At 48.5% G+C, this 26,659-nt stretch overlaps 2 protein-coding genes across 2 annotated transcripts in view; one reads left to right on the forward strand and one right to left on the reverse strand.

The window, feature by feature from the left end:
• The window catches only part of LOC311325572 (voltage-gated inwardly rectifying potassium channel KCNH6-like), a gene marked incomplete at both ends in the record, with an annotated part of 56,917 nt that extends 56,119 nt beyond the window's left edge, over window positions 1-798 (reverse strand). The window contains one exon of the mRNA XM_084458293.1: window positions 723-798. Within this exon, the coding sequence (XP_084314419.1) occupies window positions 723-798 (76 nt within the window). The remainder of the gene's footprint in view (window positions 1-722) is intronic.
• A 1,866-nt stretch (window positions 799-2,664) lies between these two features.
• LOC311325573 (solute carrier family 12 member 7-like) overlaps window positions 2,665-26,659 on the forward strand; it is a gene marked incomplete at both ends in the record, with an annotated part of 30,050 nt that continues 6,055 nt past the window's right edge. The window contains 20 exons of the mRNA XM_084458294.1: window positions 2,665-2,773; window positions 10,436-10,524; window positions 10,970-11,101; window positions 14,308-14,454; window positions 14,596-14,650; window positions 14,842-14,972; window positions 15,192-15,433; window positions 17,175-17,386; window positions 17,802-17,969; window positions 18,724-18,822; window positions 19,147-19,204; window positions 20,052-20,226; window positions 20,813-20,931; window positions 21,747-21,845; window positions 22,630-22,749; window positions 22,900-23,004; window positions 23,877-24,045; window positions 24,650-24,845; window positions 25,431-25,600; window positions 26,313-26,444. Of these exons, the coding sequence (XP_084314420.1) occupies window positions 2,665-2,773; window positions 10,436-10,524; window positions 10,970-11,101; window positions 14,308-14,454; window positions 14,596-14,650; window positions 14,842-14,972; window positions 15,192-15,433; window positions 17,175-17,386; window positions 17,802-17,969; window positions 18,724-18,822; window positions 19,147-19,204; window positions 20,052-20,226; window positions 20,813-20,931; window positions 21,747-21,845; window positions 22,630-22,749; window positions 22,900-23,004; window positions 23,877-24,045; window positions 24,650-24,845; window positions 25,431-25,600; window positions 26,313-26,444 (2,727 nt within the window). The remainder of the gene's footprint in view (window positions 2,774-10,435; window positions 10,525-10,969; window positions 11,102-14,307; window positions 14,455-14,595; window positions 14,651-14,841; window positions 14,973-15,191; window positions 15,434-17,174; window positions 17,387-17,801; window positions 17,970-18,723; window positions 18,823-19,146; window positions 19,205-20,051; window positions 20,227-20,812; window positions 20,932-21,746; window positions 21,846-22,629; window positions 22,750-22,899; window positions 23,005-23,876; window positions 24,046-24,649; window positions 24,846-25,430; window positions 25,601-26,312; window positions 26,445-26,659) is intronic.

Genomic DNA, 26,659 nt, shown 5'->3' on the forward strand with positions numbered 1-26,659 from the left:
CATTAACACGGCTCATGTCCCACCACGCCCCCCCCCCCCCCCCCCCTGACTCTATACCCTTTGCACCACTTGCACACGACCTCTGACTGCTCCTCATATCTCAACGGCATACACATTGCACAAACTGTATACAGAAAACATCGCTCATCTATCAAGTACATACACCACACTCCATTCTGTATATATGACGTAAATTGCATTTGTGCCTCCCTTCTTCATAGTATAGCCTATCATATTTTGTATATTGCACTGTATTTTGAATTTCCACTGTTTTTTTTATTGCATTTGCACCGTCCTGTCGTCGGCAACATCGATAATTTGCCATTATCCTAGTCAAATTCCTAGTATGTGTGAACCATATAGGCTACATGGCCAATAAAACATCTTGGTCTTGACCTTGAAGCGCATTCTTTTTAATGATGGTGTAGAGACTACACACCATAGACAAAGAAAAGGATACTGAAATATATGATGCATGCAATCCACTTGGCATGGCTTTATACAGCCAACTATACAGACGCATTGTCAGATCTTATATCTGAACTTTCTGTTTTATTGTAACACAACTACTATGAAAAGTCCGCGTATATTCTGCACGTGTCTACTGTATTTAGACATCATCACAACTTTTCGTGTCAAGAGATTTGTTTTATCTTTCAGCAGTAGGCTAGCCTACAATACAATGAGTTCCCGGGTTGCTAATTTGAAATTAGCCTACTTACTCTGTCCTTCGAATTTTTGTATTATTCTATCCAAAAAGGTGTTTTGAGCTGCGACGTGTCCCCGTCTGACAGGCATGTTGGTCACGTATTCCCTGTGGTTCGCAAAGTTGGACCGAGAGGATCTCACGGGTAGTCGAAAGTCCGCACTCTGCGCTGCTGCTGTCGCTTCCCCCCAAATCAGAACCACGCGGTTACGTGGATCTCTTTTAGGCTGGCTTACTGCTTTTTTCCTTCAACAAAAAAACACACAAAAAAAACATTATTTTAATAACATTTCCAAGATAATTCACTTGCTGTCAATTAATCCGTCCTTTGAGCCAGCATCCCTCCAAGCGCTAAAGCTAAAGCACCGCCTCATTTTTAAAGGACGCTGCAATTCTCGATTGGATTGGATCCCTGACGGGCATTATTCTGGTCCTGATGCTGATAAACCTGGCGCCCCGCTGTCCCTGTCCTGCTCCAGAGTCTATCCGCCCACATTTCAACTATTCTAAGACATGACTCATCTTTTGATCGATTTTGATTGATGTATTTCGGATATGGACTGATATGACATAATATAACATGACAAAAAAAACATTAAATTATGTGATGGGTTGGGGCGCGAGGGGTCAGGTTAAAAGTGTGTTTAGGGGTGATAGGTGTGTCCTTCCGGTGACGTCTCATTTAGGCAAGTGATGATTTCATCTAATCTAATGTAATCTGTGACCGTGTTTTGTATCACGAATGGTAATTCTCCAGGCTCAGGCCCTATCTCCTCCTAGCTCCGGACAGGTTGAGCTCCTTTACGGCGCTATTGGTTTGGTCCCTTTACGACCACCAGGTGGCGGAAGAGAGCTGTAAATGGCAGGTTATAATTAATTTATGATTTTAGAAAGGGCCGCAAGGCATCATTATTCATTCCAATGTGATTAATGAATATATTATATATCATGTATTGTATTTCTATATTGCCTGTAGCATGTTGTTTGATGTATGGAATGTTCAGTAGAGAACCATACTAGACGTATTATAACTTCTGTTACGATCAACCATGTGGCATTTTTATCGGACGATAATGTGAAATTCAATCCTCGCCCTGTGAAAACTGCAAATGCTTGTAGGAATCCGTAAGTGCTGATCAAGCATATTTTCCCAGGTGTGAAGGTATTTAGACAGAGCCTTATCTTATCTCGCTCCAACTACCCATGAGGGAGGGACTTTATGGTCAGGATAATAGTGCATGCTATTTTTGACTGAGCCATGTTCAAGCGTGGACAGGGGGCTACTGTAACAGACTCACTTCCTCTGGGTCAACATAGGATATGTAATATTGCCTGCCTTATTTCCTCTTTCATAATACTTCCCAGCAACTTTCCTTTCCCAGTGGTGTGTGTGTGTGTGTGTGTGTGTGTGTGTGTGTGTGTGTGTGTGTGTGTGTGTGTGTGTGTGTGTGTCCTTCCTCCCTCAACCAATACATCTACCCACCATGCAGTGTGGGAACGGAAATACTCCATTGTTTACCTGTACCTCATAGACATCTGTCTCCCGAGCGAGAGAAATTAACTTGAGAAAGAGCGGTAGAAGAGCGATTCAGTTTCATGGTTGCACATTGGAAGTCGTACGTTTTAGACCCAGCTAGTCTCTGGCACAGGAGAATGTGGAAAACTAAAGTTTTGTTTTCTTGCCATACGCGTGAGTTTGTGTATGCTCCAAGGGGAGGAGTTCCAGAACACGCGCTTCTTATTTGATGAGACACTGATCACATGAGGTCAGAACAAGTGTGTGTATGAGAGAGAGAGAGAGAGAGAGAGAGAGAGAGAGAACAAGTGTGTCTAAGAGAGAGAGAGAGAGAACAAGTGTGTGTAAGAGAGAGAGAGTGTTTGGACTAAAGTCGGTACAAGGTGAGAAGGCTAGAGAGGAGCATTAGTCTGTAGAGCAACACGCACACGGTGTGGGAACAATGCCCACCAACTTCACGGTGGTGCCGGTGGAGGACTGCGGTCCCAGACCAGCTCATCACGGGAATGTGTTAAGAGAGGAGGACGAGGAGGCTCTGTCACCGTGCTCAGGTGAGCTGGGCATACCAGGGAACACACACACACACACACACACACACACACACACACACACACACGAGCATGGTCATGAAGAACGTGAACTGGGCAGCTTCTGAGCATATTGTTCGCCTTTTTTTATCACACAAGGCTGATCCATGTCTAGCTTTGTTTGTTTGTTTGTCCGCTTGAACTTATAACGTATCTGATGTTGAAATAACTAATAAATAACTTCTTGGAAAACAACATGACTTCCTGGGAGCTCTCTATCTCTGTCTGTCTCCACCCCTCTCACTCGCTCCACTCACTCCACCCACCCACTCCAGCGACATTTTGGGGGGGTCATTCATCCATTTCCCTTTCCTCTCTAGTTTGTGTTTTTGTCTCCCTTTGCTATCACCTAACTCCCTTCTTCTCTCTCATTCGAAACTTCGTCGCCCTCTTTTTCGGCCTCCGTGTGTGAACACTGGCAGTGAAGTCCACACATGTCTCTGCGTGTGTTATCAGCAGCTCGCCAGCCCTGTTACTCTGTGGCAGCATTGCCGCCAGCTAGCGCCTCTCTGGCCGCCTCTCAGTCAAGCATTAACTTGTCGTAAATAAGACAGCTCCAATTGTTCCAGCTGTTCCCCCCCAGAAAGGAAATTGTGTGTGTGTGTGTGTGTGTGTGTGGAATGTTCCTTAAACTAGACGCCCGGCGCTGTCGTCTCTGGTTGTGTGTGTGTGCGTGTGTGTGCGTGTGTGTGTGCGTGTGTGTGTGTGTGTGTGTGTGCGTGTGTGTGTGTGTGTGTGCGTGTGTGTGTGTGTGTGTGTGCGTGCGCGCGCATGTGCAGTACGAGAGTGCACGCGCGCCCACGTTATTCCAGCAGGTGCAGGATAGAAAGATGATCATGTTGTAGAAAAAAGGAGAATATTCGCACACTGTTTTCCATGATTTATACGTTTCTACCTAAACGGTCTTAGCCAGGTAGGCTATGTATGGAAAGGGACCTCATTTCATGGGGCACTAATGGAAGCCAGAGATTTGCCAGATGTTTGTTTCCAATCACTCCCTCTGTTGATGCCAATTATTGGCCTGACCTGTTGGCTAAGGTGGCTCGGCCAGCTCAGCTGAGGGCCACGGGTTGGTTCCTTTCTCTGCTAAATCAAATTACCTTGCTCTGAGAGATTACCGGTTACCTTGTAGGGTTAAAACAGTTAAAACAACAACTCTCTAAAGGAACATAACCATGGACCAGAGAGTTTCCATATCTGTAGACGAGTTTCCATGGTAGCTTAGCCCTGTGGCTGCTCTTATCAGCCATTAGTGCTGGTTGCTGATTGCACAGGTCAATGTCACCGAATGTCACTAACAGTAGAGCTCCAGTGTGTGTTTGATTGTTTATTTGTAAAGGTGGGGTAGGCTAAGGCATACGGTAGCTTACTGGTTTACAGGATAGACTAGGTGAGGACAGACGAACAGGGGATGTGTAAGGACAAAGTAAGCTGTCGGAAGACAGTCCACACTAGTAATTGTATAGTGTTGTTCCATTCTGTAGCTAACTAGCCTACTGCTTTGTTGATCAGCCGCTGTAGGCCTACTTGAATCTGGGCTCAACACTGTAAGCCTCATGCAGATAGGCCTATTCACAATTTGGTTTGTCAGGATTGACAAATAGCGATGCCAAACGTCATTGTGAAACAGACTTGTCTAGACAAGATCGAGAGCTACAGTGCAGCTTGTGATTTTTCTGGAAGATTTCCTGGTTGTTTTGTTTCAGTGGTAACAATTATGGTATTGAGGCATACTGTATGTGTTTTTGATGGCGGTAATGTTATTGAGCCACCTCCACGGAAGTGATGGAATCACGCTGGAAGGCCCAAAACAACATGTTTCAGCACAGTCTTTGGTGGGGCTCAGGATTCCACAGGCTGGCGTTGTTGATAATGTGTTCCAGTCCCTCTCCTCAAGTTTCTCACAAGGATATATGATACTTTAATATTATAGTTTACCCTCAGTGCTTTTAGCCGTGTCGCTGCCTGGTGACGTGATGTTACAGCTGTGTGGGCAAACCTCGACTTTCAACGTTTGAAAACCAGTTTTCACATCACCACTTAGGCTACAGGGTTTCTAACCCAGTTACCTGGGAGAACAGTGGCAAATTCAAAACTAGGAAAATATCTTGGATACACTGAAAAAAAGACTGCTGCGGTAGTAAAGAAGGAAAACTCCAATACAAATACTTTTTGCAGAGATTCAAATATTCTTTTCAGCCTTTCAAAACATTGTACAAACCTTCAAAAGTTAGATTCAGTATTGCGAAACATTTTTCAAGCTTTCAAACAAGTGAGTTTCAACCTTTCAAATGTGACTAGCTGTGGTCTGTGGCAGCACTAGTGATCTAGCTGTGGTCTATGGCAGCACTATAGCTGTGGTCTGTGGCAGCACTAGTGATCTAGCTGTGGTCTGTGGCAGCACTAGTGATCTAGCTGTGGTCTATGGAAGCACTAGTGATCTAGCTGTGGTCTATGGCAGCACTAGTGATCTCTAGCTGTGGTCTATGGAAGCACTAGTGATCTAGCTGTGGTCTATGGCAGCACTAGTGATCTAGCTGTGGTCTGTGGTAGCACTAGTGATCTAGCTGTGGTCTGTGGCAGCACTAGTGATCTAGCTGTGGTCTATGGCAGCACTAGTGATCTAGCTGTGGTCTATGGCAGCACTAGTGATCTAGCTGTGGTCTGTGGCAGCACTAGTGATCTAGCTGTGGTCTGTGGCAGCACTAGTGATCTCTAGCTGTGGTCTATGGCAGCACTAGTGATCTAGCTGTGGTCTATGGCAGCACTAGTGATCTAGCTGTGGTCTGTGGCAGCACTAGTGATCTAGCTGTGGTCTATGGCAGCACTAGTGATCTAGCTGTGGTCTATGGCAGCACTAGTGATCTAGCTGTGGTCTGTGGCAGCACTAGTGATCTAGCTGTGGTCTATGGCAGCACTAGTGATCTAGCTGTGGTCTGTGGCAGCATTAGTGATCTAGCTGTGGTCTATGGCAGCACTAGTGATCTAGCTGTGGTCTGTGGCAGCACTAGTGATCTAGCTGTGGTCTGTGGCAGCACTAGTGATCTAGCTGTGGTCTGTGGCAGCACTAGTGATCTCTAGCTGTGGTCTATGGTAGCACTAGTGATCTAGCTGTGGTCTGTGGTAGCACTAGTGATCTAGCTGTGGTCTATGGCAGCACTAGTGATCTAGCTGTGGTCTGTGGCAGCATTAGTGATCTAGCTGTGGTCTATGGCAGCACTAGTGATCTAGCTGTGGTCTATGGCAGCACTAGTGATCTAGCTGTGGTCTATGGCAGCACTAGTGATCTAGCTGTGGTCTGTGGTAGCACTAGTGATCTATCTGGGATCTGTGGTAGCACTAGTGATCTAGCTGTGGTCTGTGGCAGCACTAGTGATCTCTAGCTGTGATCTGTGGCAGCACTAGTGATCTAGCTGTGTTCTGCAGCAGCACAGTTCTGGTTTCTACTGTTGTGAGCTCTCTACTGTTGGGTGCCTCTCACCATCATTGGTAAAGATCCAGTTAGGAATCACTTTTTGTGACAATCCAAAAGAATCCAAATTTACAAGAGTCACAAAAAAGTGTTAACAGTAGATACTGTAGGATGTGGTTCATATAGTTGGAATGAGATCCTAACAGAATCCTTGCTTGGACACGGATAAAAATACATGTCATATTTCGCATTGTGTAACATTGTATTGTGTAACGTTGCATTGTGCTTCTGCGTATTCCATTGCATCAGGTGTGGTGACCTCTCCGTGTCACCTGTACTGGGCCACGCCTCTGTCACCATAACACTCAGCAGTCTGGTGACTTTGCTAGGCAGCCAGTTGGTGTGGATTGCACCCTCCTCCTCCCCCCTCCCCCTCCTCCTCCTCCTCCTCCCCCCCCCTCCCCTACACTCCTCATGTCCTCTGAGTCTGTGTCAGTGTGAGCAGAAATATTTCCTCCCCATCCTCTCCTTTGCACTCCACTGAGCTGTGTGTATGAGTAAAGATAAATTAAATAGAACAATGTGGACATTTTTATAAATATAAATACAAATAATTGTGGACTGTGTAAACACCGCAAAAACACATACACATTTACAAATGTATTTAAAGGGGATCCATTCTCTTTGTATGCAGTGTGTCTATATACAGAGATCAGTGTGGTGCAGATAGTCCAGCCATCTTCACGGTGGTTGTATTACATTCTGTCCTTTTCTTGTTGTAACTCCTGACAAATCTTTCTGCTGCACATTGCATGTATTTCACCTATAGCAGATATGGATGTTTTTTTGGTATTAGTCATGTCTCTCTTTCTCTCTCTCTCTCTCTCTCTCTCTCTCTCTCTCTCTCTCCCCTCCCTCCCCCTCACGCCTTCCCTCCCAAGGCCCCCTCTCCACTGCTTCTCTCTCTCTCTCCCTCACTGCTTCTCTCCCTCTCTCTTCTCCCTGTTTGCGTGTGTGTGTGTGTGTGTGTGTGTGTCGGTGTGTGTGCGCGCGCATATGCACGCACGTGTGTGAGGGAGCTGCTCAGGTTGTGCTGCCGGCTTCCTGAGAGCCCACAGTACTTGACTGGACAGCGTAGGACAGAGTAGGCTAAACACACACACACACACACACACACGGATATCCGACTGCTAACTGAACCAAAGCTGCTAAGCTACACAGATCAGAGCAGAGAGAGTACTGAGTTCTAGTGTTCCGTTGTCATTCCCAGACAGACGCACAGCCAGGCCAGCAGTCTGTGCAGGTCCAGTGAGAGAGAATGATCTAGTCAGAGAGTCAGACAAGAGAGCAAGACAGGCAGACGGACAGATAGACGGGCAGACAGGCAGACAGACAGAGATTAGTACCTACCTGGGGGATAGCAGACTGGCCCGGGTTCGTAGGACCCCCACACCTCCCCCCCACCACCATGGAGCGAGGGAAGGGGTCCCGGCGACAATCATGTCCAGGTCAGTTGGCGTGTGTGTGTGTGTGTGTGCGTGTGTGTGCGTGCGTGCGTGTGCGCACATGCGTTTTTTTCATTGTCCTTATAGCAGAGAGGGATGCACAATTTATTACATGGACTCTATATACTGTAACACTGTGTGTGTGCATTTGTGTTTGGTTAGGTGTGTGTGTGTGTGTCTGTAGCCATCCACACGTTTTATGCGAGTTAAGTTATATCGATTTAAAAATGTCTTATGGAAACAGTAAAATTCGATTAAAAGTCATGAAAATCGACAAAAAGTTTGTACTGTCGATCTCGTTGGATTTTCTCTTGTTCGATAAAAGGCTTTTGTGATAAATGCTTTATCTGATTTAAAGCTCTAGATGGAAACGCATGTTCACCGGCTTTATTCACATTCATATTTTTTGCGATCTTCACATAATTCGATTGACAAGGGGATGGAAACATGGTGTCTGTTTGTTTAGGTATGTTTGTGTGTCTGTGTTTGTTTAGGTATGTGTGTGTGTTTGTTTGTTTAGGTGTGTGTGTGCTTGTTTAGGTGTGTGTGTGTCTGTGTTTGTCAGTTTGTCCCACCTTCAGGCTCATACTGTACTCAGGTACACTAGGCAGCTTATAGATGAGCTCCACAGTAGGCTTACAGAGTTATAAATAGCTCCTATTGTTTTTTATTATGACCGTAGCTCTCCCTCACCAATAACACACCCGATCAGTCACTCCATATTCTACATAACATCCCGGAGATGACATCATGCAGGGTGTTGAGTGTTCAGTGTTCAGAACGGAGGGATGGAGGATGTTCGGGCCCCTGAGTGCATCGTTATCCACTTACCTCCCCCGTCAACACCCTCAGAAGTGCACCGGTCTACCCAGGAACACGTCGCTTCCCAGGAAGCGAGTAGACCGTGAACGGATGTGCATTCCAGAGGACGCCACGGCGCACGGAAGCTGCACCCCGTAGAGAGGGCAGGCCGGTTTATCCAGAAATGTTGTACGCTCAACTATTTTCAAGCGCTTTTAGGTTTTTGGGTACCGAGTACCTCACTGATAGACAGAATAAAGAGTGTCTAGCCAGCAGCACTCATGTAGAGTCCTGTTTTCAAGACTTGGAAGACTGAATGGTGGCCATCCATGTTTTGCTATGCGTGTCGTGCAGTTTAGGGTTCACACACAGCTTAGTCTGGACAGGTTCATCTCAGATTGATCACACAGGAGTCAATGTGTGCAGACCAAGGTTATAATAGTTTTGCTTTTGTCATTAGTTTTTATTTTTATATCGTTTTAACTTTTTGTTTTCAATTTCAGTTTAGTTTTGATTAGTTTTAAAGCAGGTTTGCTAGTTTAGTTTAGTTTTTAGTTTTTGAAAATGCTTAGTTTTAGTTTAGTTTTTATTCGTTTCAGTATTAGTTATCTTTTTTTTTTTCTTCTGCGCTTGCCTCATGAGACTATCCTGATCTCGCGAGCTCACGTTGTTTCACTCCGTGTGAAACAAACCATCTGGCGCACATCAGGTTACTTCTGCGCAGGGGCACAGCTAAGAAAAAATGGAGGATAGATTTCATATCCACCCAAAATATTAGGCTTATGTATGAAATGAAAAAGACTAAAACTAAGGACATTTTCTCAATAATTATAGTTTATTTTAGTTAGTTTTGTAAACACACAATACAGTTTTAGTTAGTTAAAGTTTTTTTGTAAAGTAGTTTATTTTTATTTCAGTTAACTAAAATGTTTTTTCACACCTAGTTTTAGTTTTTTAGTTAGTTTTCGTTAACTATAATAACCTTGGTGCAGACAGATGGACAGACAGGAAGACAGACAGGCAGGAAGACGGAGAGACATACAGACAGATAGGCAGACCCACAGACACAGGCAGGCAGGCAGGCTCTGCAGGATTATCTAGCTGGATTAATGCATCCTGTGTTAATGGACTGCCCTCTTTAAACCTGAATGACACTGGCGGAATAATACACTGTCATGCATGCGTGTGTAATCAGTGCGTGTGTGTGTGTGTGTGTGTGTGTGTGTGTGTGTGTGTGTGTGTGCGCGCGCGTGCGCGTGTTGGGAGGGAGGTGTAACAAGAGGAGCAGTCAGCTATGGATCCCGACCGCAATGCCCTTGTCCTCAGGACACTTTCCGCCACTGACAGACCGATGTGCGGTGTTACAGTAGAACGGCCCTCTGTTGTACCAGTGAGGGACGAACCCCAGACCACCACCCAGGCCCTGGCACCTACCAGGAGGGCATCCTAGTCCACTGCTAGGGACCAATCAAGAGTGTCGGTTCATCAAAGTAGTTGACGGCGTGAGCAAGGTTGTGTGGGCGTTAGTGGAGATGTGATGATTTTTGTTGTTGACTGTGACTGTACAGCTACTGTACATGTCTTGACTGCTGTGGTTTCAGAGTGTGGTGGTGTAGCCTAGAGAAGACTGCTTTAGCCACAGAAGGCTCTCTCGTAGAAGTGTAAAGCAGTCATATCCGGTACAATATCATACACCACCTTTTACAGTGGACTTAGACCCAGCTGTGCGACGTCTCCCTGGAAACGAGCAGGCCGAGTGCGGTGTCTCTGGCGCGTCCAACACATCCCAAGACATCTCTTCAACACCTCGCTAGAGACATGCCAGGCCAGAGCTGACTGCTGACAGGAGAGCGTCCGGAGGTGTGGTTGAAGGTTACTGGTGACACCTGATATTCCCTCCGTCAACAGGAGATGACTCCCCCAGAGAGAGCAGCCATTTCATCCACGACCCCGACCAGGGAAACTACTATGATGGCAAGAACATGGCCCTGTTTGAGGTACGGTAACGTTGTTCTTTCATACCTTCTACTGAACCCAGACCTTCTCTACCTTGACCCTGCGTTCTACTGTACCCAGACCTTCTCTACCTTGACCCTGCGTACCTCTACCTTCTCTGTTTGAGGGAGACTTCTCTACCTTAGGTCTGACCTCAGCGTACCACTTTCTGTCTTGTTTGATAGACCCTAAGAATACAATATACTTCACCAATACAACTGTATTCTTAACTGAAGTTCTCCGTTTTAGATGTTTTTGACGTTTTTTTGTTGACTTTTTTTGACTTTACGTTCGACAAATGTACACATGAAGCAAACTATTTGCCGTATTCCAAATCTAGAGGAACTGTACTAATATACTGGTGTGCACTAACATACGTGTGTGTGTGTGTGTGTGTGTGTGTGTGTGTGTGTGTGTTTTTGTGTGTGTGTGTGTGTGTGTTCACAGGAGGAGATGGACAGCAATCCCATGGTGTCGTCTCTGCTCAACAAGCTGGCCAACTACACCAACCTCCCGCAGGGCGTCATCGAGCATGAGGAGGCAGAGAACGAGGAAGGAGCCAAGAAGGTCACCGTCACGGTAAGGCCTCCCGCGCCGCGCCGCCATCTTGGAGACTAATCTGTTGGTTTATATTTGGTTATTATAGGGTCGGTTTGCTCGACCCAGATTTAAAAAAAAATATATCAAGATGTAGATTCTCCAGTGAAAAGGCTTCCTAGTTCTACACTAGATTTAATCTAGAATTGTCTATATCTATATGTCTATATGTCTATATTGGAAGCGACACAATGCTGAAAGGCATCTTGGTCTAATGATTCGCACCATCTTGCCGGTGAGACGGAAGATGGCCGAGCATCAGGACCGCAAAGGAGAGGTTCCACAACCGGTTCTTTCCTGACGCCGTCCGCAAGCTCAACAGCTGTAGTGGACTGACCCTGAAGACCCCCCCTGGACGGACCCCCCACCATGACCCGTTATCTCCCTGCCCGCCCCCCCACCCCCGCCCTCGATCCCTGTGCCTGGACAGTTAACACCCCCCCCCCCCCACGGTCTGTTCTGACGGACCAGTCTCAATCCCACTCCCCTGCCCACCCCCCCACTACCCCCCCACCACACACCCTCTCCAAAGGATATTTAAAGGAAGGCCTATGGGAGGTTGGCCTACCTTAGCTGAGTACCTAGGACTGGAATGCGGAACTGATTAGCACTGCGATACTATATAGGACAAGTGATTACAAGAATTCCAATGTACCGGTACCCGTACTTGTCACGCATAGCAAACTCTCTACTCTATTCTATTCTGTGATGAACCCTTGGGCCTGGGGTCTGGTCCCTGTCGTAGCACTAGCACAGTCTCTTGTGGGGAATCTGTAGGCAGTGTTCCTATAGAGAACTAGCTGATATTACCATATTACCAATGGGAGAAACCCCTCCTGCTGTAGACACTGATCCTGTGTGTGTGTATGCGTGTGTCTGTGTCTCTGTCTGTCAGACAGACAGACAGACACAGACAGACAGACAGACAGACAGACAGACTGACAGACTGACTGACTGACTGACTGACTCTGTATGTCTGTGTCTCTGTCTGTCTGTCTGTCTGTCTGTCTGTCTGTCTGTCTGTCTGCCTGCCTGCCTGCGCAGACAGTGTTGGCTTTCTTTTCCGAGGCAGTGCTGTTCTCTGATTGGCTAGGTGAGAGGAAGTTCAGCAGAGAGAGAGAGAGAGCGTGAACAGATATAATAGTATAGAGAAGAGGCGAAGAGAACAACAGGCACATTGAGTGTTACAGAGGTGCATAGAGCTGAACAGGCTTCCCCCACTCAACCAACTACACGGCAGATTGGTAGTGTTTGGCTATGGTATGTATTCATTTGTTTGGTGGCTTGCATGTCGGAGGTGTGTGAAATCCTAACTTTTTAAAAGACACGTTTTTATGGCGAGAAAACGTTATTGTCGAAAGAATCGGTAATCGTCTGACAGGAATATCTGAAATGCCGTCTTCAGTAGCCTGCATCCAAAATACAATACATCCAAACTCCTCCATTATGATCAAAACTGGCGACTCTTTGTTCCCTGCTCCCTGGGTCCTCGTGCTGTTGGTTTTACTGTAAGACCTTAACGGTCTCTCTATCACGTACTGTATTCAGCTTTAAATGGTAAATGGACTGCACTTATATAGCGCTTTTCCACCTTAGCGGCACTCAAAGCGCTTTACAATGGCCTCTCATTCACCCATACACACACACATTCACACACCAATGGCGGTAGCTGCCATGCAAGGTGCTAACCTGCTCATTGGGAGCAATTTGGGGTTAGGTGTCTTGCTCAAGGACACTTCGACATGCGGACAGTCGGAGCTGGGATTCGAACCACTGACCCTTCGATCATTGAATGACCCGCTCTACCAACTGAGCTACAGCCGCCCAAATGGCCAACGGTCAGCATATGGATGAATTGAAACTGAATTGAATGGAAAACCTTTATTGGACCCCGTAGGGAAATTCTGATCAGCAACATCAGATGTCAGAACAGCAACAGAAAGGCGTAGAATAGTTAAGGATAGGCGATGGTTAGAGGTAGTTAAGAACAAAAAAACAGAAATAAATAATCCAATGAGTGCAGAGTCCACGTGCAAAGTGCAAATGTGCAGAACCCATGAAGTCCCTGAGTCTCGGCCTATCAGCTCGCCAGATCTGCATGGGTTTGCTGGCCCCGCCTGGTGGTAGAGCCTGACTGCTCTCTCCTCCTCAGACGTCTCTCTCCTCTCTCCACGTCTCTCCCCCTGGACGTGTAGGGTCCTCAGACGTCTCTCACCTCTCTCCACGTCTCTCTCCCTGGGTGTGTAGGGTCCTCAGACGGGTTCCTCACCTCTCTCCACTTCTCTCCCCCTGGACGTGTAGGGTCCTCAGACGTCTCTCTCCTCTCTCCACGTCTCTCCTCCTGGGTGTGTAGGGTCCTCAGACGTCTCTCTCCTCTCTCCACGTCTCTCTCCCTGGGTGTGTAGGGTCCTCAGACGTCTCTCTCCTCTCTCCACGTCTCTCTCCCTGGGTGTGTAGGGTCCTCAGACGGGCTCCTCTCTCCACGTCTCTCCCCCTGGGTGTGTAGGGTCCTCAGACGGGCTCCTCTCTCCACGTCTCTCTCCCTGGGTGTGTAGGGTCCTCAGACGGGCTCCTCTCTCCACGTCTCTCCCCCTGGGTGTGTAGGGTCCTCAGACGTCTCTCTCCTCTCTCCACGTCTCTCTCCCTGGGTGTGTAGGGTCCCCAGATATGCCCCACATATCTGGAACAAACTTCCAGAAAACTGCAGGTCTGCTGCAACTCTTGGTTCTTTTAAAACAAGCCTGAAGACTTTTCTTTTTGCCACTGCTTTCTAAGAGGAGTTATGTTTATCAGTATACTGCACTGTAACTTTTATTCCTGTATTCTATTTGTCCTGCTTTTTGTTTTAAATGTCTATAATGACTTGCTTTTTGTTTTAATGCTTTTAATTTGTCCTGCCTTTTGTTTTAAATGTCTATAATGTCTTGCTTTTTGTTTTAATGCTTTAAATGTCTCATGTAAAGCACCTTGAATTGCCCTGTGGCTGAAATGTGCTATATAAATAAACTTGCCTTGCCTTGCTTTGCCTTGCCTTCAGATGGGCTCGTCACCTCTGTCCACGTCTCTCTCCCTGGGTGTGTAGGGTCCTCAGACGTCTCTCTCCTCTCTCCACGTCTCTCCCCCTGGGTGTGTAGGGTCCTCAGATGGGCTCGTCACCTCTCTCCACGTCTCTCTCCCTGGGTGTGTAGGGTCCTCAGATGGGCACGTTCATCGGCGTCTACCTGCCCTGCATGCAGAACATCCTGGGCGTGATTCTCTTCCTGCGTCTCACCTGGATCGTGGGCACCGCCGGCATCATGGAGTCCTTCGCCATCGTCTTCATGTGCTGCGCCTGTGTGAGTACACACACACACACACACACACACACCAACATGTCGATAAATTATAGTATGCCATTGGTAAAGCAGCCATATTAACAGCCTCTGACAACCATACAAAGTGCTACAGCCACCTCTCTCTCTCTCTCTCTCCCCCAGACTATGCTGACTACCATATCAATGAGTGCTATAGCAACCAACGGTGTGGTTCCAGGTAATGTTTGTTCAACCTCAATGCTTCTCTAACCTGATGTTGATTTCTGCAATCAATCAACCAATCAATCAATTAATTCAGCCAACTAAATATCCCAACCAACCAATTAACCAATAAATCCATCAATCAAGCAAGCAATCAATTCAATTAACCAACCAGCCAATCATGATGTGTCTCCTGTGGCCCACCAGCCGGAGGCTCCTACTACATGATCTCCAGGTCCCTGGGGCCAGAGTTTGGAGGAGCTGTGGGTCTGTGTTTTTACCTGGGGACCACCTTCGCTGGCTCCATGTACATCCTGGGAACCATCGAGATCCTGCTGGTTAGTTAGTAACAGGGCTGGACCACGGGGGGATTTATGGATGGATAGATGACAGACAGAACATAATGGGTACAGTAGGCACTCAAACTAAGTTTTTAACGGGAATTTTAAAGGGAATCTAATGTGTAACCAGAAAGCTAATTCAACCTTTTTCAAAAAGGAAAACTGTGATGATTCAAAGCCATGAGAGTTCTCTCTCTCGCACCCTCTCCACGCCAGACCTATATCGTGCCCAGCTGGGCCGTGTTCGTGGCCAAGAACAAGGAGGACGAATCGTGGGCGTTGCTCAACAACATGCGTGTTTACGGGACCTGCTGCCTGGTGCTCATGGCCCTGGTGGTCTTCGTGGGGGTCAAGTACGTCAACAAGCTGGCCCTGGTCTTCCTGTCCTGTGTGGTGCTGTCCATCATGGCCATCTACGCCGGGGTCATCAAGACCACCATCGAGCCACCAGACTTCCCGTGAGTATTTAGAATTGACGTCTTTTATTGAGTTTATTGTCATGGTTCTTTACACGTACCAGGAACTTGTTCAGGTCGATGGCGCATAGTGTACACTGATGGAGACTACATTAGACAGGGTGCAGGACGGGACAGTGCAAAGACAGGACAGTACAAATACGAAATACAATATGGCCGATAAAGCTCAAATGCAAAATACACAGAATGGACCGAGTGTAGCCTACAGTACAGTGTGTGCGCAGAGTGTAATGTATGTGCGATGTTTTATATATACAGAGTGTGGGCCGTAGTGATATGTGCAGTGCGTGCCTATGTACTGTACAGTACAGTCAGTGGTCGTGTGCAGTGCAAAGAGGATAGAGTCATGGGGCGGAGTCAGAGTCTTGTTTTCGAGGCCGGTGGCCGTGGGGAAGAAGCTGTTTTTGCTGCGTGAGGTCTTGGCCCTGATGGACCGCAGCCTCCTGCCGGAGGGCGGTGGCTCAAAGAGATTATGACCGTGGTGGGAGGGGTCGGCCACAATCTTTCTGGCCCCGTTTCAGGGCCCTGGAGGCGCGCAGGTCCTGGAGGGACGGCAGATTACAGGCGATCACCCTCTCCGCAGAGCGGATGACGCGCTGCAGTCTGGCCTTGTCTTTGGCTGTGGCGGCGGAGAACCAGATGGTGATGGAGGAGGTGAGGATGGACTCTGTGATGGAGGTGTAGAGGAGTACCATCATTGCCTTTTGGCAGGTTGGATTTCTTCAGCTGCCTCAGGAAGTACATCCTCTGCTGTGCCTTTTTGGTGAGGAAGCTGATGTCCCGGGAGATGATGGCGCCCAGGAAGCGGAAGGACAGAGTTGATTGGGGTGTCATTCAGAGTGATGGCGGGGCAGGGAGCTGGGTACTTTCTGAAGTCCACAACCATCTCCACTGTCTCCAACTTGAGCTCCAAGTTGTTTTGGCCACACCAAGACGGTAGCTGGTGTCGTCTGCAAACTTCAGGAGCTTGACAGACTGGTGGCTGGAGGTGCAGCTGTTGGTGTTCAGGGAGAAGAGTAGAGGGGGAAAGGACGCAGCCTTGAGGAGAACTGTTGCTGATGGTCCTGGAGTCAGAGAGACGTGTTTGCCCGGCTTCATGAGAGCACACCCTCCAGAGTGGACGGGAGGATGGTGTTGAAAGCAGAGCTGAAGTCCACAAACAGGATCTTGGCGTAGGTTCCTGCAGAGTCCAGGTGCTGGAGAATGTAGGTTTACTGCGTCGTCCACTGACCTGTAGGCCAACTGCTGGGGGTCCAGGAGTGAGTCCGTGATGGATTTGAGGTGCAGCAGAACAAGGCACTCACAAGCCGTCAGAACTACAGATGTCAGGGCGACTAGTCTCTAGGGCAACTCATTGAGGCCAGTAAGCCTCGTTTTCTCTTCTCTATTATGGGATGGGAAAGAATATAATAAAAATATCTTGATTAAACTGGAAAGAAAAATGTGGTTGTCAAATGCTGAGTCACTGATGAGTCATGCTGAGTCATTCATGCTCTAACATGCGAACTTCACCCCAAAGGGGGCGGGCTACTTATCTTTACTTATCCTCCTAATGATATATACTCGGAGTATGGTCATTTCATACATTGGTAAGTTCACATGTACAGTATACATACATAGGGGCTGTCTGTTCATGTCACATGCTAATGTTGTATGTTCAGACCACACGTATGTTCCTGTGTGTTCTCTCCACACACGTATGTTCCTGTGTTCTCTCCCCCAGTATCTGTCTGCTGGGGAACCGGAGCTTGCAGAACCACAACTTTGACAAGTGTCTAAAAACGGAGGTGATTAATAACGTGACCTACACCACCAAGCTGTGGTCGTTGTTCTGTGACGGCCCCGCACTCAATGCCACCTGCGACGAATACTTCATCCTCAACAACGTGACAGAGATCCAGGGCATCCCTGGCCTGCTCAGCGGGGTCATCAAAGGTCAGAGGTCAAACTGGTGATGGATGGATGGATGGATAGATGGATGGATGCTGTAGGTAGATGGATGTCTGTCTCTTGTCTGTCTGTCTGTCTGGCTAGCTGTCCTTATTTACAGAGCCGGTATATCATGTTAGTTTGGGGGTTTTGGGGGGGGGGGGGGGTTCACCTTCATACTATTTCAAGAGAGGAGAAGTGGCCTGATGAGGCAAAGCATCTTGAGGGAAGGGGGTAGGTAGGGGATGAAAAGGAATGTCAAAGTCAATTTACAACCAACATAGTTAAAAGACTGTGTCTGTGTGTCTGTGTGTCTGTGTGTCTGTGTGTGTCTGTGTCTGTGTCTGTGTCTGTGTCTGTGTGTGTGTGTGTGTGTGTGTGTGTGTGTGTGTGTGTGTGTGTGTGTGTGTGTGTGTTGTAGACAACATGTGGGGGAAATATGGCCCCAGTGGTATGCTGGTTGAGAAGGAGAGCCAGGCGTCTGAACCAGCCCAGGACAACTCCAGAGACATCTACAGACCCTACGTCTTCAACGACATCTCCACCTTCTTCACCCTGCTGGTGGGGATCTACTTCCCCTCGGTCACCGGTAGGCTCTATTTCTCCTCTCTCCTCCTCTCCTCTCTTCTCTTCTCTTCTCTTCTCTTCTCTTCTCTTCTCTTCTCTTCTCTTCTCTTCTCTTCTCTTCTCTTCTCTTCTCTTCTCTTCTCTTCTCTTCTCTTCTCTTCTCTCCTCTCCTTTTCTCTCCTCTTCTCTTCTCTTCTCTTCTCTTCTCTCCTCTTCTCTTCTCTTCACTTCTCTCCTCTTCTCTCCTCTTCTCTCCTCTTCTCTCTTCTCTTCTCTTCTCTCTTCTCTTCTCTTCTCTTCTCTCCTCTTCTCTTCTCTTCTCTTCTCTCCTCTCCTCTCCTCTCTTCTCTTCTCTTCTCTTCTCTTCTCTTCTCTCCTCTCCTCTCTTCTCTTCTCTTCTCTCTCCTCTTCTCTCCTCTTCTCTCCTCTTCTCTCCTCTTCTCTCCTCTTCTCTCCTCTTCTCTTCTCTCCTCTCTTCTCTTCTCTCCTCTTCTCTCCTCTTCTCTTCTCTTCTCTTCTCTTCTCTTCTCTTCTCTTCTCTTCTCTTCTCTTCTCTTCTCTTCTCTTCTCTCCTCTCCTCTCTTCTCTTCTCTTCTCTTCTCTCCTCTCTTCTCTCCTCTTTTCTCTCCTCTTCTCTCTCCTCTCCTCTTTGTCTTGTTTCTCCTCTTCTCTCCTTATTTCATCTCTTCTTTATGTCTCTATGTGTGTGTGTGTGTGCGTGCGTGTGTGTGTGTTGTGTGTGTGTGCGCATGTGTGCGTGTGTGTGTGTACTGTAGGAATCATGGCGGGTTCCAATAGGTCAGGTGACCTGAGAGACGCCCAGAGGTCCATACCCATTGGCACCATCCTCGCCATAGCAACCACCTCCTTCATCTGTATCCTTCAGCGTTCAGCCTACACAGTTGTTGTACTGTGTGCGTTTGTTGTGTGTGTGATTGTTGTTTACGTGTTTGTTGTTTGTGGGAATATTGTTTGTGTGTTTGTTTGTGTTTGTTTGTGTTTGTTTGTGTGATTGCTGCTTGTGTTTGTTTGTGTTTGTTGTTTGTTTGTTTGTTGGTAGTGTGATTGTTTGTGTTATTGCTGTTTGTGTGTTTGTTGTTTGTGTGATTGTTGTTTGTGTTTTGTTGTTTGTGTTTGTTGTTTGTGTGTCTGAGTGGCCTGTACTCCGGTACTATTTCCCTCTTAACCTCATCAACCAGATATCTCATGTGTGGTGCTGTTTGGCGCCTGTATTGAAGGGGTTGTGCTGAGAGACAAGTGAGTCCTGTCCCATGTCATCATAGCGAGTAAAACAAAACAACCCTTTGTGATACCACAACAACACACACCTCATACAGTATCAGTGATGAGAAAGCAGAAACAGCTAAGGTGTTACAGTAACAGTATCTGAGGTAGAGTTTGTGTTGCATAAACCTTGCCGCCCACTCGGAGCAGCCAGCGGTCCAGTTCACATCATGACCGGCGATGAGACAAGATGAGACTTGAGACTTCTTGCAACAGAATCCCAAAACTGTTGTTTTCCACATTCTAAAACTGGACAATCCGCATCAAAGCAACAACAGTTTCTTTGGGCTTGTCACTTCAACCTACTTGCGTGTCGTGTCATCATCAGCAAACCTTTTTTGTATCTATTTAGCTGTACCATACTCTGGTTTATTTCTATTATATCGCATGTATATGTAGATTATATCGGTCGACCTGGCAGTCTGATTTTGTTGTTTATTTATTAGTAAAGCCTATTTATCATCTATTTGAGTTATTACTGCGCCACATGTTAGCTATCTAGTTTTCTATCTGTAATATAGCTGAACCTTCTAGAAACGGCAGCGTCCACACAGACATATTTGATTTTAGAGAGAGAACACTGTCTACCAGGAGAGAGTTGTATTAAGCTGATTGGAAACAAAGATTATAACGCTTGCTTGAGCTTTTTATTACTCTGTGTGTGTGTGATGACATTTAATTGTCTATTTTTGGCTGCGCGCGTGCGTGTGCGTGCGCGTGTGTGTGTCTGTGTGTGTGTGTGTGTGTGTGTGTGTGTGTATTTGATAGACAGAATAATACACAATATTAAATTCAAACGGGGCCCATGTCACTTGACCAGATTTGGCGACTCTGTGAAGAAGAACCTTGTGATCGGGACCCTGGCGTGGCCCTCCCCCTGGGTGATTGTGATTGGCTCCTTCTTCTCCTGCTGTGGGGCGGGGCTGCAGAGCCTCACTGGCGCCCCCCGGCTGCTTCAGGCCATCGCGCGTGACGGCATCGTCCCTTTCTTACAGGTGAGGTGGTGACACAACCTGCTCACCCACTCACTCACTCACTCACCTACTCACTCACTCACTCACTCACTCACCTACTTACTTACTTACTCACTCACTCACTCACTCACTCACTCACTCACTCACCTACTTACTCACTCACTCACTCACTCACTCACTCACCTACTTACTTACTCACTCACTCACTCACTCACTCACTCACTCACTCACCTACTTACTCACTCACTCACTCACTCACCGACTTACTCACTCTCTCACTCACTCACTCTCACTCACCTACTTACTCACTCACCTACTCACTCACGCACTCACTCACTCACTCACCTACTTACTCACTCACCTACTCTCTCACTCACCTACTCACTCACTCACCTACTTACTCACTCACACACTCACTCACTCACCTACTTACTCACTCACTCACTCACTCACCCTCCCTCTCACTCACTCACCCTCCCTCTCACTCACTCACCCTCCCTCTCACTCACTCACCCTCCCTCTCACTCACTCACCTACTCACTGACTCACTCACTCACCCTCACTCCCTCCCCCTCTCACCCCTCCCCCTCCCCCCTCCCCCTCCCAGGTGTTCGGTCATGGGAAGGCCAACGGGGAGCCCACCTGGGCCCTGCTGCTGACCACGGCCATCTGCGAGATCGGGATCCTCATCGCATCCCTGGACGCTGTGGCGCCCATCCTCTCTATGTGAGTCTGTGTCTGTGTGTGTGTGTGTGTGTGTGTGTGTGTGTGTGTGTTTGTTTGTTTATTTATTTGTTTATTTATTTAAAATAGGGACAGCACATATTAATAAACATTTAAATACATATATACATACATGTAAATATGCCAGATATAGCCAACAGGCTAATTTTCATCTGTAGTCCCTTGTCAGGTTGATGGCAGAATTTAAAAAAATCACAATACATAATTCACAATACACAATTACAAACACACAGTACATAAAACATCGCAGAGTAGTCCACCTGACCTAAAACTTACACCATTTGTGTGTGTTAGGGACAGGTCAATTCCCTGAAATCTAACAGGGAAGTTTGTCCTTTCTGTGTGAATGGGGTAAGTGTGAATGGGGTAAGTGTGAATGTGAGTGAGTGTGAATGGGGTAAGTGTGAATGTGAGTGAGTGTGAATGGGGTAAGTGTGAATGGGGTAAGTGTGAATGGGGTAAGTGTGAATGTGAGTGAGTGTGAATGGGGTAAGTGTGAATGTGAATGGGGTAAGTGTGAATGTGAGTGAGCGTGAATGGGGTAAGTGTGAATGGGGTAAGTGTGAATGGGGTAAGTGTGAATGTGAGTGAATGTGAATGGGGTAAGTGTGAATGGGGTAAGTGTGAATGGGGTTAGTGTGAATGGGGTAAGTGTGAATGTGAGTGAGTGTGAATGCGAGTGAGTGTGAATGGGGTACGTGTGAATGGGGTAAGTGTGAATGGGGTAAGTGTGAATGGGAGTGGTCAGGATGTGTGATGAGTTTTCCGCGTGTCCTTCCTTCCCTCTCCCGGTCCAGGTTCTTCCTGATGTGCTACCTGTTTGTGAACCTGGCCTGCGCTGTCCAGACCCTGCTGAGAACACCCAACTGGAGGCCCCGCTTCAAGTTCTACCACTGGTCAGTCCCACGCTGAGAGGGAGGGAGAGGGAGGGAGGGAGGGAGGGAGGGAGGGAGGGAGGGGGAGAGAGAGAGAGAGGGAGGGGGAGAGTCCAAAACTGCGCTCGCAACAGCCAGTATCCGAACCTGCTAGCTCGGAACTATTTTGAAAACCCACCCGGCTTTTCGTTTAGTGCTGTCATGGATGCTAATCTGGTCGAACGTGTGGCGACCGTTTATGCATTATGGTTGAGGCAACGTGAACGTGGTGCCCGCAGGTATTGGGTACATCCTATCCTGAAAACAAACAGCGATTGTCCTCCATCTTGGTATCGAAAAATGTGAAAATCCCGCCTTGCGATGACGTCTTTCTCCGTCAAGACATCTGATTGGTCGGCAGCTCCGGCAACGCATCTGAAAGTTGAATATTTTTAAACTTTCGACGCTAGCAACGCAGGGAACGCAACGCACCGCGACAACAACGGAACCAGAATGCCATTCGGCTGCAGCCATTGAAAGTGAATGGCATCCGTCAATGTTGACGCATCAAACGCAAGCGTGTGAGCCCGGGGTGACTGACTGACTGACTGACTGACACACACACACATACACACACACACACACACACACACGTATGTAGAACCAAACCCCACATGCAGGCACACAGAGAGAAGCAGACACACTGGCCTCACGCTAGGGACTTTGTCAGCTAACCGCCATATGAGAACAGCAGGGCGGACTGTGTTCATGTGTTTCCTGGTGTTGTCGTAAGAATGTCTTCACTGGTACTGTGTGTCCCTTCCAGGACCCTGTCCTTCCTGGGCATGAGCCTGTGTCTCTCCCTCATGTTCATCTCTTCCTGGTACTACGCCCTCGTCGCCATGGTGATCGCCGGATGCATCTACAAGTACATCGAGTACAGAGGGTACGAGCCGTGGAAATGGACTTCACAGGCAGTCTGTCTCAGGGGATGTCTGTCTCACTTTGTACTGTACCTTGTACTGTGTGTGTGTGCACGTTTGTGTGTGTGTGTGTGTGTGTGTGTGTGTGTGTGTGTGTGTGTGTGTGCGCGCAGGGCAGAGAAGGAGTGGGGAGATGGGATCAGGGGACTGTCCCTCAACGCTGCCCGCTACGCCCTCATCCGCCTGGAGGAGGCGCCGCCACATACCAAGAACTGGAGGTGAGGACAGTGAAGTGTGTGTGTGTGTGCGTGTGTGTGTGTGCCACACAGTGTGCGTGTGCATGTGTGCTCCGAGGGCAAAGAGACATAATGATAAGAGAATGGACAGTCTGTTAAACCTATGAACTCATAAACTCATTCCTGCTCCCTCCTCCCTAAACCCTCCTACCACCTCCTACCCCACCTCCCTACCCCCTCCTACCACCTCCCTACCACCTCCTACCCCCTCCTACCACCTCCCTACCCCCTCCTACCACCTCCCTACCCCCTCCTACCACCTCCCTACCCCCTCCTACCCCACCTCCCTAACCCCTCCTACCCCACCTCCCTACCCCTTCCTACCCCACCTCCCTACCCCACCTCCTACCCCACCTCCCTACCCCCTCCTACCACCTCCCTACCACCTCCTACCCCCTCCTACCACCTCCCTACCCTCTCCTACCCCACCTCCCTACCCCCTCCTACCACCTCCCTACCCCCTCCTACCACCTCCCTACCACCTCCCTACCACCTCCCTACCCCCTCCTACCCCCTCCTACCACCTCCCTACCCCCTCCTACCACCTCCCTACCCCCTCCTACCACCTCCCTACCCCCTCCTACCCCCTCCTACCACCTCCCTACCCCCTCCTACCACCTCCCTACCCCCTCCTACCACCTCCCTAACCCCTCCTACCCCACCTCCCTACCCCTTCCTACCCCACCTCCCTACCCTACCTCCCTACCCCCTCCTACCACACCTCCCTACCCCCTCCTACCACCTCCCTCCCCCTCCTACCACCTCCCTCCCTCTCCTACCACCTCCCTACCCGCTCCTCCTTACTCCCTCCTCCTACCCCACCTCCCTACCCCCCCCCCCCCCCCCCCCCCCAGGCCTCAGCTCCTGGTCCTGGTGAAGATGGACGGTGACCTGGGGGTCAAGCACCCTCGCCTGCTGTCCTTCACCACCCAGCTGAAGGCGGGGAAGGGCCTGACCATCGTCAGCTCCGTCCTGGAGGGCACCTACATCACCCGCGGCGCCGACGCCAAGCGCTCCGAACAGGCGAGAGACGCTCTCAATCTCAGACCGCAGGCGCGCACACACACACACACACACACACAAAGCTTCCAGTTTCCAATAACACTGCCTGGATCTGTCTTGACCTGCAGCCTTCTGGTTCATGATCAATTAATGTGTTCTGACTGGGCTTTAATAAAAACTCTCTTCTCACACACACACACACGCACACACACACCGACGCTCGCACGCACACACGCACGCGCGCTGACAGGAAACCAACGACCAAAATAGGTATCCTGATCTCATCCATTTCAGGAGAAGCAAGGACACACTCTATTTCTGTCAGCTGACACTGAGCTGGTGCTATTACTGATGTTATCAAATTAGGATTTGTCCCCATGTAATGCCAATAGTGGGTAACTACAGTATAACCACCATCAACTGTTCATAAATGACCTTTTCAGAAGGATACTTCAAAGTAAACATGATTTTTCATGTTTGATGACAGGCGCTATAACCACTTTCATACTGTAGTCCTCAGAAAACGGTATCTCACGCAATAAATCATAATCAGATTGTAGTAGATTACTGCTACAGGTGACCTTAGGTGACCTTTCCTCCCTCTTCCCCTCCCCGTTTCCTGTAGAACCTGAAAGCCGCCATGTCAGCGGAGCGTACCAAGGGCTTCTGCCACGTGGTGGTGTCATCGAACCTGCGAGATGGTTTCTCCCACCTCATCCAGTCAGCAGGCCTGGGGGGGATGAAGCACAACGCAGTGCTGATGGCCTGGCCGGGGGGCTGGAAACAGGCCCAGGACTCGTACCCCTGGAAGAACTTCATAGGTCAGAGCACACACACACACACACACACACACACACACACACACACACACACACACACATATACGTACATAGGTATAGACATAAACATATGTACACACACATACACACATATACGTACATAGGTATAGACATACACATATGTATACACACACACACACACACAGGCATGGACGTGCAGGCACACACACACGCATACATAGGTATAGATACACACACATGTACTGTACACACGCGCACACACAGAGGCATGGACATGCAGGAAAACACACATACATAGGTATAAACACACACATACGTACACACACACACACACACACACACACACATACACACACACATACACACAGAGGCATGGACATGCAGGAAAACACACACACACACACATACGTACACACACACACACACACACACACACACAGGAAATGAACATGCAGGCACATACACACATACATAGGCATAGACACACATACATGCGCACACACACACACACAGACACACACACACACCTCACTGCTCCAATGAGGTTAACATGAGGTGCACCACCCAGTAATACTCTATGATTGAGTTTTGTTCTCGTGGTTCCAGAGACGGTCAGAGAGACGACCTCCGCCCACCAGGCTCTGCTGGTTGCCAAGAACATCGATCACTTCCCTGGCAACCAGGAGCGTTTGGGGGAGGGGACCATCGACGTGTGGTGGATCGTCCACGACGGGGGCCTGCTGATGCTCCTCCCCTTCCTGCTGAGGCAACACAAGGTAGGTGGAACACAACACACACACACACACTCTGACAAACACAAGGTAGGGTGAACACAGTCACACACACACACACACACACACACACACACACACACACCCTGGCAAACACAAGGTAGGGTGAACACAGTCACACACACACACACACACACACACCCTGGCAAACACAAGGTAGGGTGAACACAGTCACACACACACACACACACACCCTGGCAAACACAAGGTAAGGTGAACACAGTCACACACACACACCCTGGCAAACACAAGGTAGGGTGAACACAGTCACACACACACACACACACCCTGGCAAACACAAGGTAAGGTGAACACAGTCACACACACACACCCTGGCAAACACAAGGTCGGGTGAACACAGTCACACACACACACACACACCCTGACAAACACAAGATAGGCTGAACACAGTCACACACACACACACCCTGACAAACACAAGGTCGGCTGAAGACAACACACACACCCTGACACACACAAGGTAGGCTGGACACACACACCCTGTCAAACACACCTCCGCAGTCACTTGATGAAGTGTTAAAGAGCTCTGTGACATTTTTGTTGTCAAGTTCATCTTGAACACGTTTCTTTTTTCATATGACACTAGCCTCTCGCATGATTGTTTGGTCTCTCTCTCCCTCCCTCCCTCCCCCTCTCTCCCTCTCTCTGTCTCTCCCTCTCTCTCTCTCTCTCCCAGGTTTGGAGGAAGTGTAAGATGCGCATATTCACCGTGGCCCACATGGACGACAACTCCATCCAGATGAAGAAGGACCTGCAGATGTTCCTCTACCACCTCCGCCTGGACGCCCAGGTGGAGGTGGTGGAGATGGTGAGCGTCACACCCCCCGCCCCACACACACACACACACACGCCCCTCCCCTCACAGCCGGGCTCTGAAGCCAGACACCGTCACACACCCTTGTCACACTTAAGACTCGACTGAGTTTTGAAGAGGTGATGGTAGAACTGAGGCGGTCGCACCACCGTGTAAAGGTAGCAGAGTGAGGGACATGTAGTGTGTCTGTCTAACCCCCTCTCTCTCTC

The sequence above is a fragment of the Borostomias antarcticus genome (assembly GCF_949987555.1).
Source record: "Borostomias antarcticus genome assembly, chromosome: 24".
Classification (NCBI taxonomy): Eukaryota; Metazoa; Chordata; class Actinopteri; order Stomiiformes; family Stomiidae; genus Borostomias; species Borostomias antarcticus.